The 15,654-nt window shown below is 40.8% G+C and overlaps 1 protein-coding gene across 1 annotated transcript in view; it reads right to left on the bottom strand.

Annotated features, from left to right (window-relative positions):
• The window catches only part of LOC127374862 (collagen alpha-1(XXIII) chain), a 118,519-nt gene that overhangs the window by 9,171 nt on the left and 93,694 nt on the right, over nucleotides 1-15,654 (bottom strand). The window contains exons 6-18 of the mRNA XM_051420510.1: nucleotides 14,086-14,112; nucleotides 13,972-13,998; nucleotides 10,894-10,920; nucleotides 9,943-9,969; nucleotides 5,233-5,307; nucleotides 3,635-3,751; nucleotides 1,133-1,159; nucleotides 972-998; nucleotides 784-837; nucleotides 629-688; nucleotides 419-463; nucleotides 229-306; nucleotides 22-45 (exon numbers count right to left, since the gene is read on the bottom strand). Coding sequence (XP_051276470.1) covers nucleotides 22-45; nucleotides 229-306; nucleotides 419-463; nucleotides 629-688; nucleotides 784-837; nucleotides 972-998; nucleotides 1,133-1,159; nucleotides 3,635-3,751; nucleotides 5,233-5,307; nucleotides 9,943-9,969; nucleotides 10,894-10,920; nucleotides 13,972-13,998; nucleotides 14,086-14,112 — 615 coding nt within the window. The remainder of the gene's footprint in view (nucleotides 1-21; nucleotides 46-228; nucleotides 307-418; nucleotides 464-628; nucleotides 689-783; nucleotides 838-971; nucleotides 999-1,132; nucleotides 1,160-3,634; nucleotides 3,752-5,232; nucleotides 5,308-9,942; nucleotides 9,970-10,893; nucleotides 10,921-13,971; nucleotides 13,999-14,085; nucleotides 14,113-15,654) is intronic.

Below are 15,654 nucleotides of genomic sequence, written 5' to 3'. Positions count from 1 at the left end.
GCAGACACAACAGCAGATTACCGAAACACTGATGGTGTTGATGGCCTGTCAAGAAGAAATGGCGACATGTTCAGTTTTGTGGTTTTTGAAAGAGAAAATGTGATGAGTGTTTCTCAACCCACTACCATTTCTGGGCTTGTTTAAAGTTGGGCCTGATGTAGTAAATGCCTGATGGGTTACATGATGTAACCATAAACCTGGCCTCATTGGCACTTTAATATCACTCACCTGGAAAGCATCTAGAAGCTTTCCATTGAAGTCAATGATGTCTGAAGAGCCTGTGGTGCCTTTTTCACCAGGATGACCCTAAAGCAGAGACAGAAAAACATGAATGAGAAATACACAAATAAATGAAGATATACACACTATAGGTGTTTAATACTATAATTAAAGTATTCTAAAAGGGTACGACACATACCATGGGTCCTTGAGGTCCTTGCTCTCCTACTTCCCCTCTGTCTCCCTGTGTGATGCACAGATGAGGCATATTAGGGTAAAACTCTCAGACAATTAGATGTTTAGAATTTTTTTTATATAGCATGAGAGTTACGAATGAGGTTATTATTATGAAAAGTCTTAATTATTGTCATGTGTATTGTTTAAATGGCATTTCAGATTGGTCTTCTACCTTTAATCCTGGGAATCCATCCATGCCTCGCTCTCCTTTTTCTCCCATACCTGGCTCGCCCTGTTTCAATACACATTAAACATTCAAGGTCAGTGCATGGAAAGACAGATACATTGAAATAATCAGCATGCAAGATAAGTAAAGCTTATCTGTACCTTTGCTCCTGGAGGACCCTGTGGTCCAGGATATCCGGGCTCACCATCTTCGCCCTGTCAGTTCATTAAAAGTCAAAAGTACAAACTTTTAGTTACATGTTACCTCTGGAGCAATTAGGGTGTTTGAGAAAAACAAGAAGTAGGCCAATTCATTTATATCAAAGGCAGTAATCTATTAATGATCTCACCGGCTTCCCAGGCAATCCGTGTGACCCCTGAGGAAAAAATATATTTAGTTATCGTAATTATCCAGAGACAGATAAAAAAAAAAAAATCCCCAAAGACTTATAACAGTGCTTCATGAATCAAATAGCTTGAGGTGTTAACTGGCTTTGACTCTTTGACTCACCTCAACGCCATCTCGACCTGGAAAACCCTGAGGACAGAGGAGAAACTTAATCATTGTCTCACTGTCAGGAAACTCTCCATCAAAGAGTTACACCATTCTGACCACTAGATGTCAGTGTTCAATAAGGCATGACCAGTCAATGGACCTTATCAAGCGCTTCTTCAGAGAGTAGCGACAAAGGAAAAAAACAGATGCAGATACAGATACTTTTGCAGGGCACAAGGACTGCACTCATGAATGCTTTCATTAGTGGGAATCATATGCTATGGCTTTCAAAGTCACCAGAACTCGATCCAGCTAAACACCTGCAGAAGATTTTGGACTGAACTGTCATCAAACCATGAAATGAAAGAATAACAACAAGAAGACACATTCATCTAGTTTTTTCTTTAAATTGTTGCCCATATCTATTCAAAAAGCCATCTATTTTGCATTTGGCAGGAGGATGACTACGGAGCCCTGGTCAGGACTTGGTGTATGGATAAACGCTAAGCCATAGCCTCCCCATCAGCACGAACTGGAGGGGATCTCCATATCCTCTTTCTGGCATCTGTCCATCAGTGATTTGGCTTATTTAGGTAAACAGACCTATCCTGGCTGTTTGTGAGGGCCAGGTGGATGTGTGCTTAAAGCAGCTAAACATCTGTCATGAAGTCATCTTTGGCAGAGACAGTTTAGTGGGAGTAGTTCTCTCTCTCTCTCTCTCTCTCTCTCTCTCTCTCTCTCTCTCTCTCTCTCTCTCACACACACACACACACACACACACACACACACACACACACACACTCTGCTATCAAGTACTTGTGTTTACTTGATCACTCAGTGCACTGTAATCAATGCATGATATAAATCTGAGGTTATTAGCCTTCTGCTCTGTCCTAATATTTTACAATAATGTGCAGAAGCTTAGATGTTTCCCAGCTGGTTTTCTTCCTCTTCCTCTCTGCCAGCAGATACAAACTGTCACCTTGATCTCCTCTACTGCTATATGGTCCTCTTTTATTATCATCCTCAGTTGCTCCAGCAGCCTTTTAACCTCCTTTCTCACCCCTCTTACGTACTCCTCATCGTTTGATCTTTCCTCCACAGCAGCGGGAAACAAATCACCGTTGCAAATAATTTTTAGCACTTCTTTTATCCTGACTGCAGAAAAGGATGGATGTAGACCAGTTCAGATGTCAGATGCATTTTCAATTATTAACGATACTAAATTTACTTGAAATAATTTCCTGAACTTAGATGAAATAATTTGTTGAAATAAGGCAAAATATTTGCACACACAATCACCACAGCAGTTTTATCTAACCGCACATCATACAGAAACATAGCTGCAACTTTATTTGTGCTATCATTCCTTTACTTTCCACTTTACAGATACAGTTGACATTAAGGGACACCCACGCTGGCGGGCTTGCTCACTCACTTTCTCCTGCTCAGCCCACTCAGACATCTGCCCACAACATGTAGCGGCTCTTAGTGCCACTCTGCTTTGTTTTGCAGTTTTGTGTTGTGCAACACATTTTAATCAACTTGGAGAATAAATTGGAAATTGACTAGATTACAAGAAAGGCCCTTTCTCTCCGACCCGTCTGTTTTCAGTCATTTTCTGATCTGTGCTGGCTTTCTCTTCTGTCAGTTCTGCATAAGCTCCCAACTCACCCACACTGAAACCAACACTTTGCTGTCCTGATGCCAGTTGAGGGTAACAGAGCATTCATTCCCTCACTTAGATAAACAAAAATTACCTTCATAGCCTCTTTCTTTTTCCTCCATCCTATAACCACAGGTTTAAGCGGCCACTGCATAAGAACTAAACTCTGGGAAGCAGAAAGTTAATTTTGAGAAACATAAACTGCCTCAGGGAAAGAGCACAACTATTGTTTGGTGAGGCCGGCAAACTGCCCATGAACTCGCTGCAGTGCCATATCTGTTTCAGGGGTGCACAGCGACACAGTCGTGGTAGGAGGGTGGGAGAATAGGGGCGTACTGGAGAACTTTGTGGCCACTGTCTTACACGAAACAGATGAGGCCAGGAGTAGAGCTGCTATTCTGGGAGCTTTTAGGTAAGCCACAGCTCACTGGCAAACCCGGAAGAATGAGAATATGGGTTTACTGCAATTTACTGCATAGACCCTTTCCCCCTTAATACATGTGTATAAATGCAGATTCTCTCTCTCTCTCTCTCTCTCTCTCTCTCTCTCTCTCTCACACACACACACACACACACACACACACAGAAACACAATTTGCAATCTGTCACACCCTGCGGTTGAACCCTACCAGGTCAACACAATTGGAGTAGTGGCAGCCCCTGATGACTGAGGTGTTTTAAGTGACTGAATTCTTTGTGGTGTAACTTTAGTTAGAGGGTGAGGAAAAGGGGGGGAATGATGGAGGAGGAGGAGAATAACAGCAACTTAGTGGGGTGTGTATGTGTGCATTGTTTTGTGTAGTGAGTGTACATTTGGCACTTTTTTTTGACACATATGTAGAAGCTCTTACCGGCTCTCCAGCAGGGCCACGTGGCCCGTCCTTTCCTGTGTTCCCAGGGGGGCCTCTGGGACCGGGGGGACCTGGGGGACCAGGAGGACCAGCAGGTCCAGCCTGGCCTTGGTCACCCTGATGGAAAACAAAAACAAAAAAAAGAATAAGGTAAAGAAATACAAGAAAAACATTTTTTTTTTACCCATGGAAAAGCAAAACATTATTTCTCAACAGATATTATTAGGATTGCCTATAATCTATGTTTGTTTATATCATCAACTTTTACTCTGAACTTGCGGACAAGAAGCAACATTAGCATTCAACTGGAGCTATGTCCGTGTTCACCCAAATCCAATATTCACTCTACTTTTAGCTCTGTTTCGGGGGGAAATATCTGCTCTTTAGCTGAATTCTACCAGCTGTTTTGTGCTCGGCATCCAGTAGGTTTATAGGTTTTTTATGAAGACCGCTGAAACAGGTGAAAATAACACTACAAGGCTGGTAAAAGTCAATCAAAATAGTAAAGTTGCGGGCCAGAAAACCAAGACGAGGATAAATCATGTCATTAGAAGAACAGCAGAGTTGGTTAATTCCTCACTGTGATATGTGATATATGAAATATTGATTATAACTGCTTTAAAAATAGGCCTTTCTGCATAATTCAAAAGCCTAATTATACTTTTTCACTATTAGTGTGTAGCTTGTTAGCTTAATTTGCTAGTTGGCCCTGCTCATATTTTATATGAAGACTTAAAAATGAAGAACACAGGGAGCCTGGAGGGGAGAGTGTAGTTGGCCAATAGAACAAGTCCTCATCCGGTGAGTCAGACTGACATTTAGTCACAAAATGAAGCACATCCATGCTGACAAATGTGCACACACGAAAACTTGTTAACTGAGAATAACATCATCTGTCGAATGAGGCGTTTCTTTTCTGTTTGTGCTTCACAAAACAAAAATGTAACTGTCACCACCTATTAAAGATCCTTTTATCATTGGATTTACTTCTAACTGGGATTACGTTTCTTTCTGATGACCTCCAGACTCCAGAACCCAATAACGCCCTAAAGGTCTTCCTCACTACTGAAAGGGATGTAGGACCAGTGATGTCTCTATATTCACATGGTGACACTTCCTTTGCTTCCTCTCATCTCTACAGACATGTGGTGCATTACGGTTTGCTTTGTTGCGGCAGGCAACATGGTACAGCAAGCCCTTTCATTGAAAAGATATTACCAAGACCTCCAAAAAGAAGAGTAAAACCTTATTTCCACGCACTGATAATTATGATGTCTCTATGAAGCTCAGTCTTGAACTAAACTGTTAGCAACAAAGCTCTTTTATTATAATGAGAAGCACATATTCCTTGAAATGTGTGTGGTTCATCTTCCAAGATATTTTCCTAATTTATTTGATTGCTTTTGACCTTTTATACAAACAATTTAATCTAAACAGTAATGTTAATACAGCAAAACAAGCCAGCGCACACAGGAAAATCATGAAAAATGAGAGCGAGAAAGGTGAGAGGAAAAGGGAGATGCATGGCTGATCAGAACAAAGATAAGAAAGGTTGGTTAAAGTGTTAAAAGTGGACACATGCCTTAGTTGTGGTCTACCTTCAGAAAGCGTCTCTGGAAGCTGTTGGACTGCTCTCCAGAGAGAAAGCCATGGTCATATCGGGGGAAGACCATCTGAGATGCAAGAATTGCAGCAGGGAAAGACATCAGAAAAGGAAAGAGCATAAAGAGAAAAAGAGAAGGTTGGACATGGACCAAGGACAAAAGAGAGGGAGAAGAGAAAAAAGGTTAAAGAAATGAGAAATCCAAAGTTAACTGAGAGTGCAGATGAGAGTCCAACAAAGTAGGGAATAACGGCACTGAGGAAAACAGAGATGAGGGTTCAGCAGCCTCTGAAGCTGTAAGCCAAAAGAGAAAGCTCAAGAAGAATAGTGACAGAGCAGCAGTCTGACAGAGAGCTGTGACTGCTGGGAGGACTAGGGAACAGTTTGCTTGGAGGGACAAACCTTGACAGTGAGAATCTGATTACTGTGCAGACCTGCAAATGTGCTGTAGTTAGGAGGACCCTGAAGAAAGGAAGTGACAAAGGGAAAGGTGAACAACTTACTTTAGCATATATGTGGTTGAAATAGGCTCAGGATGTGTAAAGAACAAAAATACATCATCTGCAAATAGTGAGACATACGTTTCATTAAAAACCCAATAAGTGCCCCCTTTGCCCTTTCAGAAATCCTGGATCTCTCACTCATGTATTTAATTGTGTGTGTGTTCCATTTCATGTCTTCCCATCCTTCCCTTTGCGACCAAACAAAACAGAGGTGGCTTGGCTCTTTCCAGCCGACAGACAGTAACTGTGATGATTTTCTGTCAAGCTGAAAGGAGCAGAGTTTGTCTGCCGCCAAAGAGCTCGGAGCACTGTGCTGCTTCTCTGGTTGAGTTCCTTCCAAAAACACATGGGAGGGATGGAAGGATGGGGAGAAGATCTAAGAGAGGAGGGAGAAGGGGGATAGTAGGTAGAGAAAGAAGGAGAGATGCTAGCCTGCTCATGAGGTTTCCGTTAACAGGCTGCGGTGAGTGCTGGATAGCTGAGGTTTTTCCGACACCGCAGACCCCTCCTCCTCTTCTCTTTGCCCATACTCTCCTCTCTCCCCACTGTCACATTCACTCATTCACACCGTTCCCACCATGGAGACCACATACACATATGCTCCTTAAACTTAAACATAAGAGAATAGTGGGTTTCCCCTTTACCTCGTTCTCATCAGACCTTAGGCTGATACTAAGACAAACAGCCATTCAACCTCCGAGCTCTGTCTAACCGTGGCCTTTTTGTAGCTGCTCTGGAGGAGGCAACAGAAGGCTTTGGCTGGGGATGAAAATCCCATCATGGGCTTGTCTTTCAACACAGCCGCCAAACGAACCTAAACATGCAGTGACAACATCCTCTGTATGGATTTGACAGTATGGAGGCTGGGAAAAATGGCTACCAGCTTTATGCCTTTCAATAAACGTTGCTGTGGAGAAAGATGCAACACTGTGTGTGCCCTTTTGTCACGCATTTTTGGTGGTTCTATAGCATCTGATTGTGTTTTAATACCCCTGTTATCCTGTGTTTGTATTCTGTTCTGGGACCAGATTCAGGCTGACAAAGGGAACGAAACTGATGGATGGACAGGAAGTCACAGGTTGACAGAGATTCATGGCCACTTCCTGTTTTTACATGTATGCTCTTATCTTCTCGTAGAGTTCAGAGGTGACTCAGTGTACAATGTTGAGCTCAGGACAAGGTGAGTATGTGCCTCTGCTGCACCACCTTTTGTCTGCTCACTCTGCATGTAGAGCTTTGATTTGTAGCTGTTAAAAAATCGTATTTTCAACATTCAGAGACCAGCAGTTTTTCATTTGCTAACCTATCTATCCATATCTATGAAAATGTACCCCAATGCCAAACCTCATTCACAACTACAGTAGTTTTAGGAGCTGCAGGGTTTGTTTTGAACCAAGCCTGTGTCTCTAAGCGATACTCTGAGGTTTCTCGGCTGCACACTTATCCAAGGACATCCAAGCTCCTTGAGGCCTCGTCCAAGTGCAATATTTACCATTTGGAAGAACTATGTAATGAAGAATGCCAAAAAGATTTAATTCTTGCACAAACTAGTACCTCAAAATCTGAAGGGATAAGCTGGGAAATCAAATGGCGTACGCCTTGATAGGAATCAGGAATTCCTCTAATTCTGAGCCGCATCATAAATATTGTTCCGCTCGGCAGGCCTGTCAAATTTACACTCCATTTGTGCTGTGCTATAAAACAATAGCCATTCAGTCTCATTCCAATACGCTTACACACACTGTTCAGCCAGTATTGTCGAGCTCCAACTCTGAGAAGATTTATGACTAAACACATCTATTTATAATTATTATTCCAAACATTTCATTTGTTGGTTACTTGCTAAAGAATGTAACTAATAATTAATACAAGCAGCAGGTGGCTACAAAAGGGGTTTTAAGAGGAACATTTGTAGTTTTTATAAATATTTTATGTGTGAGTGTTTTGAAAGTTTAAGTAGCTCACAGTCAGAGCAATCATCCTCATAAGATAGGTCTCTGCCAATATGGAAATTACTGGCTAACTAGTTTAGGTATAGTGCCATTATGTGAACAACAAATCAGTGAGTATAAGCAATTATTAATAAAGATTTGTGTTGATGAAGAACTCCAGTGGTTAAAAAATATATTCTGTTGAGCTACATCAATTGAAATATTTATATGCTTCTGCTGGCCATGTAAATTATCTGAATTTGCTGAATGCATCTGAAAAATATATCTAAATATCTGGTACAATTCCAGTACACAATTCCATCATGAAACAAAAAACAAAACAACATAATTTGCCTAATTTGGACCAAGGCACTGGGATTTGTGGAATTCAAATGGCATACGCTTTAATTATCTTGTCCCCATGTGATTAAATGAAGCCATATGTAATTAAATCCTTGTTGTTTACATGAATAATGAGTTTACAGTGTTTCATGTAAAGCTGCAGCTAAGAATAATTTTCTTTCTGATTATCCGATTGGTTGATTAATCTAATTTTCTTAATTAATTGATTAATGGTTTGGTCTATAAAAGTCCAAAAGTTATTCTATTAGAAGCAGATATTAACACTTAAGAACCTGCAACCTTTTGTCACATTTACTTTCAAAAATATCGTAAACAATTTATCAAAATTGTTGAATATTAATTAAAAGATAAATGAATACTGTCAAATCAATTTATCAACTAATCATTTCAGTTCTATGATATGTTTCTACAGTCTTCTACCATCTTAGGGGAAATAAAATAAACTTACAGACAAAAACATGAAAATAACAGGAGTTTAGATCTTTGGGTTTAAATCCCAAACAATGCACAGATTGCCTCAGTAGCTCACCGTTTTGCATGTGAAGACATCTAACTGATAGTGATAATATTCTAAACATAACACAACTAGAAAAACATTCAGAATTCATGGGGTACATGAATTCTTCAAAGAATCCAAACTGTTTACCATGTAAAGCACAGGGGGCTTATTTTCAAACCACAGTGAATAAAACGGGAGATAATTATATAGATCTCATGGTGGGTGGAATGATATCACATGAAAAGACAACACTGACAACATGGACCAGATGCAGAGCGAGGTTACTCCGTAAGATTAAAAAAACATAGTTTGGTTGAGACTAGATGGCAGTTTTGGCACACTGCCCCAACCGTTGGGTTTTGATGGTGAGGTTTAAGTATTTCCATCGTTCTTTAATATCATCATTTCTCATCTCTGGCTTTGGAGATGTGGGCAACTGAAACCTCATCATACGAGCCGGACTATGTTGTTGGTGCAGTTGCTGGGGAAGCCGCGCAGGGTAAACACACTTTTCTTTTGAATTATGAAAAGACTTGCCTCGAGTGTTGAATGTTATAGGGATCAAATATAAGGATCAGAAGTGTTTTCACATTTGCACATGCACACTGTTCCCCAACAAGATAACAAGGACATGATGAGTAGCTTTTAAGAAGTTATAATAACTTCCCCCCCCCCCAAAAAAAAGTTCCTCTATTTACTTTGATTCCCAATTTGTGATGGTCTGTTACACTGTCTGGCCTGGGTTTGAATCTCAGCTGCACATGTTCCCTGTGTTTGTGAAGGTTTCCTCCTGCAGTCCGAAAACACTTTTCAATACAGATGCAATGATAAGTCAGTTGCATGCAGAGGTCAAACACTTTGGACAGAGCCAGGTTAACTAACTGCTCTTCTGGCTGAAGAGTTATGTTTACTGTACAGACATGAAAGTGGTGTCTGTTTTCTCATCTAAATCTGGACAAAAAAAAAAGTTTTCCTTAAAAGTATGCAGTTTGTCCTTCAGACAAAGTGGTGCATTATGTAACTCTTCATTACAGCTTTAATTCAATGTGACAGGACCTTTTGGAGGACCTGTTGTTTAACTTTCAGTTCTGTCAATAATATAAAGGGAAAAAGAAAAGGAAGAAAGAAAATTCACTTCTTAAAATGGCTGAATGGAAAGTGCAGTGTCTCTTGACCTTAAATGGGAGTGTAGATTAAAACAAACGAGATTGGCGAAAAAGGCAAAACAAGAGAAAGAGGACAAAAACTGGAAGGAAGACTTAAACGGAGGCTCATTTTTAAAGAGATGTGGAGCAAAACACAGACAATTAAAGGAAAGCCAGGTCAGCTGTAGCGAAGAAATAACTGCTAAAATACACACATAACATCTCGTTTCACCTTCTCAGGCAAAGACAGAAAACATGACTTACCCTTGGCCCGATGTCTCCTTGGTCACCCTGGGAGAAAAACAGGGAAATAACAATTGTCAGCAGTTATTACAACTGTATATGCACACAGGATGAGGCATGCAATAGAACACTGCTACTGTAGAGCAGCAGTGACAGACAGGCTTTAAAACTAATACTTGTGTATGTAAAGGAAGCAACTCAAAGGTCATTTGTCCCCGAACCAGCTCAGGATGTCGACATTTACTGAATATATCATTCGATAGGCCACAATTGGAATCATCTGACGGGGTGCGATGGGCTGAGTAAAAGTGGGAGCGCACGTTCTGTGGACTGTTGGTTCTGTGATGAGGATTTGGAGTTCACGGAGCTACTAGCATGATTACATGAAGGGAGCCAATTTTCCAAACCTCTGCATCATCCGTCACTTGCAATCCCCGCTTATCAGACTGATTCCTTGCTCTGACAGATGCTGTTTACTGCAGTTGCGTTGTTCTTGTGGTTGCGCTTATCTGGACAATTTCCACTTGAGTGCAAAAAAAACGTACACATACAAAATTACCCATCGGTGCGTTCACATATGACCACATGCACAAGCCTCCTCTGCCAGCTCTTGCAGCTCTTACGGTCACTAACATCTTAGGCTGGGCAGAGGTTCACAGAGCGGGAGAACATCTGGCTATCATCGAGCCCTGCGGAAGGCCTGTAAACCTGTTTTGGTGCCTTGACGTGAGAATGTGCGGAGACATATGAGCTCCTACATAACTACATGTAATCTATGGCTCGTTTGATGGGCGTGCAGTGAAAACGTGAACGTGGGAGGGCGATGGAGAGAACACCTGTAAGGTTGTGTGTAGTGTGCCTGTATTTGTGTCTTTCTGAAACCGTCTGCCTGCAAATGAGTACGAGAAATAGATCCATACAGTTCATTGACTTGTCTAGTAGGGTTGTTGAAATCCATATTGAATTACATACCTTTTCTCCCTTGGGTCCAGCTGGTCCCTGTAGGGGGGAGGAGATAATAGGAGACAGTTGGTCAAGATAAATCAGTTATCATATGAGCAACATACATCATAGTACAATACATCTTCAAATGGCTTCTAGAGGGGAGCATTCAATCAAATGCTAAGGCAGGGCAGTAATACTACTTAATGCAGTGGTGCCATGGAGACTGCTCAATCACAAGTCACGTCTGTCTGAGAATATTTCACAATAAGAAGACCACATGACATGCAGCGAGAATCTCTTTTAAGATTTTCTCTTTGGGAGATAAAAACTGTTTTGCTGTAAGATAAAACTGAAAGGGGAAACTTGTTCCTTTGTTCCTCCACCAGTCTTTCTCTCAGAGGGGAAACTCTTAAGATGCTTTTGACGAGGAATGCTAGAAACACTAACTAAAAACACAGGCCTGTGCACTAATGTATAGTATGTGAGACACTGACACACAGTCACACTGTGCATTGGACAGTTTGATGTTATGAACACCAGGCCCACAGATTAGCTAATCCCTGCCCGTCAGGCTGTGCTGTGCCCTTGTCCATCTCTCTGTCTATCTCAGTGGCACAAGGACCCCCGAGTGTGGCGGCACCGCAAACCGCAGTCTGACTATGTGACTGTGACAGGCAGAGGGGACTACATGGAGACCTGCCACCAACTGTCTCTGATCACAGCAACTGTCTCTCTAAACAGCTAGTAAGCAGATCTTACCTCTTACAGCCCAATCACCCTTTATTATAAACGTTTTCATGTCTCTATTCTCTCTACAGCCTGTTCTTTTCACTCATCCCAAACTGCATTTCACACACTCCTCGCCCTCATTCGGCTTTTATTCAGTTCCCGTCTCTAAATCTGCAATGAGATCTGCCTTGAAGCATCACTCTTTGATGTGTTCCCCCTTTTCCTCATGTCTTCTCTGTCTGGCAGACATTCTCTCTGGACCGAAGCCCTAATTGTGTTCAGGAGTACGAGAGTGAAGAGGGGGTCTGGTGCAGAGCATGAGCAGTTTGTTAATGTGACTGGCCACATGATGACAGGCAGCAGCTTATCTCCGACACTGCTCTCTCCTTTCTTCAGTTCGGGGAAAGGAGACACTGGAGGAGGAGGACGGTTTAATTTAAGTGACAACACAACAGACTACTTCTACTCCTGTAGGTGTATAATCAGTGGGGAGTTTTTGATAGATTTTAATTACAGTTTAGCCTCTTGTTCCCTGTATAAACTCACGCAGTCTAGTCAAATACTGTTCAAACGTATTATTATTATTATTATTATATTACTTATTATTCAAAGCTTCTAAAGAGACAAAAATGGCGAAAACGTCACATAGAATGTGTATAAAATGATGCAGTATTGAAAATATTTAGATTTGATTCGGATGCAGTCTTAAAAACATAGAGTTGTTGTGTTTAGATATTTATCTCACTATAAACATCCGATTCAGTGAATAGATGGAACAAGCTGATAGAAGACTATAAATATGATAGTATCAGAGGAAGTAAGATCCTTAAAGTACTTAAAGGTCCAGGTGTAACATTTAGGAGGACCTAAAATGGAATCAAATATTTATACGCATGTTTCCATTAGTGTATAATTAACTGGAATGTATTGTTGTGTTTTTGTTACTGTAGAATGAAACAGCTTTTATTTACAGACACTGCAGGTCGCCTTCGGTGAGGCCAGTAAATCCTACACAGTGGTCCTTCAAAGGGGAAACTGAAAAAAATTGGCTGTTAAGGAGTTTTAGTTAGACTTTTATATATATATATATCTTATATTAAATGTTCAGTTCTAGATTTTTATTTCATACTTTTACCCTAGTTTTAATAAGTAGTGTAGTGTAGTGTTTTTGGCAGGAATATTTTTTTTAAATATGAAGTAGTAAAAGTACACATATTGTCTATGTTTGCAGTAGGTATTATGTAAAATAAAAATGTGATTTTACATTAATATTTAGCTATTTACATTTTTACACAAAAACAACAGCGTGTATTAGTGATGTCATTTTAAAAATAGGCAACAAGTTTGTGTGAAGACTAAAGGTTCACCTTGGAAATAGCAAAAAAAAAACAAATAAAAAAATCTTAGCACAAGATCCACTTCCATCCACTGTGAAGACCACAGTGTGTTTGAAAGCTCCAATTTCTTTATCAAGAGGTTTCTGTTTATTATGGTTAACAAATCTTTATAAATTTGTGCTTATCTTAGTTTAGTTTACTTTATGGTAATGTCCTTGAACTTACTTGTGATAGCCCTCTGTATTACAACTCCCCCTGGCCATCATCTATCAACACATTAATCTTATTGGTTTACCGCTTTTGTCCTTCTCCTGTCCCCCCCCCACACACACACACATCGACTCTAAGGTCTGTGTCACACCTGCCAGGGTTTTACGGCAGACCCTTGGTGATGGGGAGAGTCCTCTTAAAGGACAGACCCAGCTTGAAGTCTCCTCTTGCAGGAAAAAACAGCTTAATGGTGTTTGGAGAAGAACTTTTCAAACAGCTCTCTTTATGCTGTGAGGGGTTTACTTTTCAGCAGATGACTCGTCCCTCTCATGGGCAAAGTGACCAAAGAGAAGGGGGGTTAGAGGGTAAAATAATTACTTTTTAAAGAGCCTCTGTAGAGGTTATAAACTCTATTCTCTCTCTCACTTTTCTCACTGGTGTGTAACCCATTCGCTCTGCCTTGCCTGTTTCCACGCTACACCTGGGTGTGTCTGCGAGTGCAGCAGGGTTTCAGGGGAAGGGTGATGGATGGGACTCAAGAGGTGAAGTGCAAAGGGGATTTCAGCACTCGATTCAGTTGAGCCATGACTCCCCTGTGGCTTTGAGCCCTGGGTTGACTTAAGAGGTGGAACACGAAACAAGATGGCTACCATGGGGTTTTTACTCACTTGCGACATTCCCTCGGGAACAGTAAAAATGATTGATGAAGTTTAGCAAACCATCACCTGTCTTATAGGCCAAATACCCGCCTGGATTTGATTTGAATTGCTTTAGTGTAGATAACCTAAATATCAAACCAAAACACGACAGCATGTATGTGATGGTGTACCTGGCTTCCCTTGAGACCTGGTAAACCCTGAGAGGAGAAAAACAAAGAGTTAAAATTAAACTACTGTCAGTCACTTAAAGCATGTTTTACACATTTGATTATGGGAATACTCACTGGTTTCCCATCCAAGCCAAGTGGACCCTGTTGGAAGACAGATAAAGATAAATGATAAAAAATGCAAAGGTCTTGGGAGTCATGATGACACAAAACCTTTAAATGAATCGCTTGCCATTTTGGGAAGTATGCTTATTCACATTCTTGCCAAGAGATAGATGAGGAGAGATACCATTCTCATGTCTGTAAGTTGAGCACAAGGCTAGAGCCATGAAACGGTTATATAATCAGTGTGACAGGAAAAAGAATAGTCCATAACCCACCCAATACCGACCAAACATAAAACCCACAGAAAAGTGTAGTTTTTACAGTTTTTGTACAGATTAAACAAACAAGATGTGTTCATTAGTAAACTTTAGAGGCGCTGGTGTTCTACTAACTTTGTATTAAGCCTACAGACATGAAAGTGGTGTCAATCTTCTCTCTTTCAAGCAAGAAAGCAAATAAGTGTATTGTAGTGTATTCATTTCCAAAAAAATGTGCCTTTCATAACTGAGTTCAAAAACAAAAGTCTGCTGTGAATGAAAACATGATTGTGAATACAATATTTGTTTTATATCCACCAGCAAAACTATCTGCCGCCTTCAATATATCATAAGCCGACTGTTATTTATTAGTATTTCATAATATTTACGCCTTGTCTCCGTATCACTCAGCAAACAATGTAAATGATCTTAGCTTAGGGAAAAACAGTCAAGTGGATTTGGCAAGACAAACAGATAAAGTGAGGAAAGTAAAAAGTTAGTAAATGAGAGAAGCAGCTGCACTTATTGGAACTGAGAAAGGAGGAAAAAGATGAAAGAGCTTTTTTAACTTTTTATACAAATGTTCAATGTATATCCTGCCCCATGTAACTGCATGTGTGTTTGTGTGCACACGTAAGACTCCAATATTAAGAAGTTTCCAGGTGGTACTGGTTTGTAATTATTCTACGATTTAGAGTGTGGTGTCCAACCTGATAGACTGTGAGTGGATTTGGTCCAGCTGGATTAATCTTCCACACAACATCTACTGTGTCTCTCTATGTTTGCGGTGATGAGATAATCCAACGGGCAGTTAAGTATGTTTAAAGTCTCTATCCAACTTCACCCAAGTGCTGAAACAGCAGTTAAAGTTGTCCACTTTGTTTACCTCAATAAAAACAGCCGAGCAGTCATTGAAGCTCCTCTGCAAAGCGCTCAGTTCAAAGGCACAAATCTTTAGATCCTTACTTAAACAAAAAGGAACAGTTGGCTCTTGGATCAAACTTTCCAAAAACACTTAAATGTGATGTATGTGGTAGAGGCTAATGTTGACTTCCTCCTCCTTAACGACCATACTCGATGTTAAGCTAACAGTTTTTACAGGGTCCCTTGAGTCGTGGGTTGCTCCACCCCTCACAGTTCTGGTGGCTCTGCAGACTGAACCATCATTAACAATGGTCTTCTCTCTGGCCTTGGATGGCTTACATACGTTGGGCTTTTCTCTTCATCTCCCTGCTTTACCAGCCCCGTGGGTGCTATCCAGCCTGAGGTCCTGTAGTGAAAACCTACCACAGTGTCATCGCTGCCTGCTTTGATGAATGGACAG

Source organism: Dicentrarchus labrax, unplaced genomic scaffold (assembly GCF_905237075.1).
Source record: "Dicentrarchus labrax unplaced genomic scaffold, dlabrax2021, whole genome shotgun sequence".
Classification (NCBI taxonomy): Eukaryota; Metazoa; Chordata; class Actinopteri; family Moronidae; genus Dicentrarchus; species Dicentrarchus labrax.
This window is presented reverse-complemented; position numbering and strand designations above follow the sequence as displayed.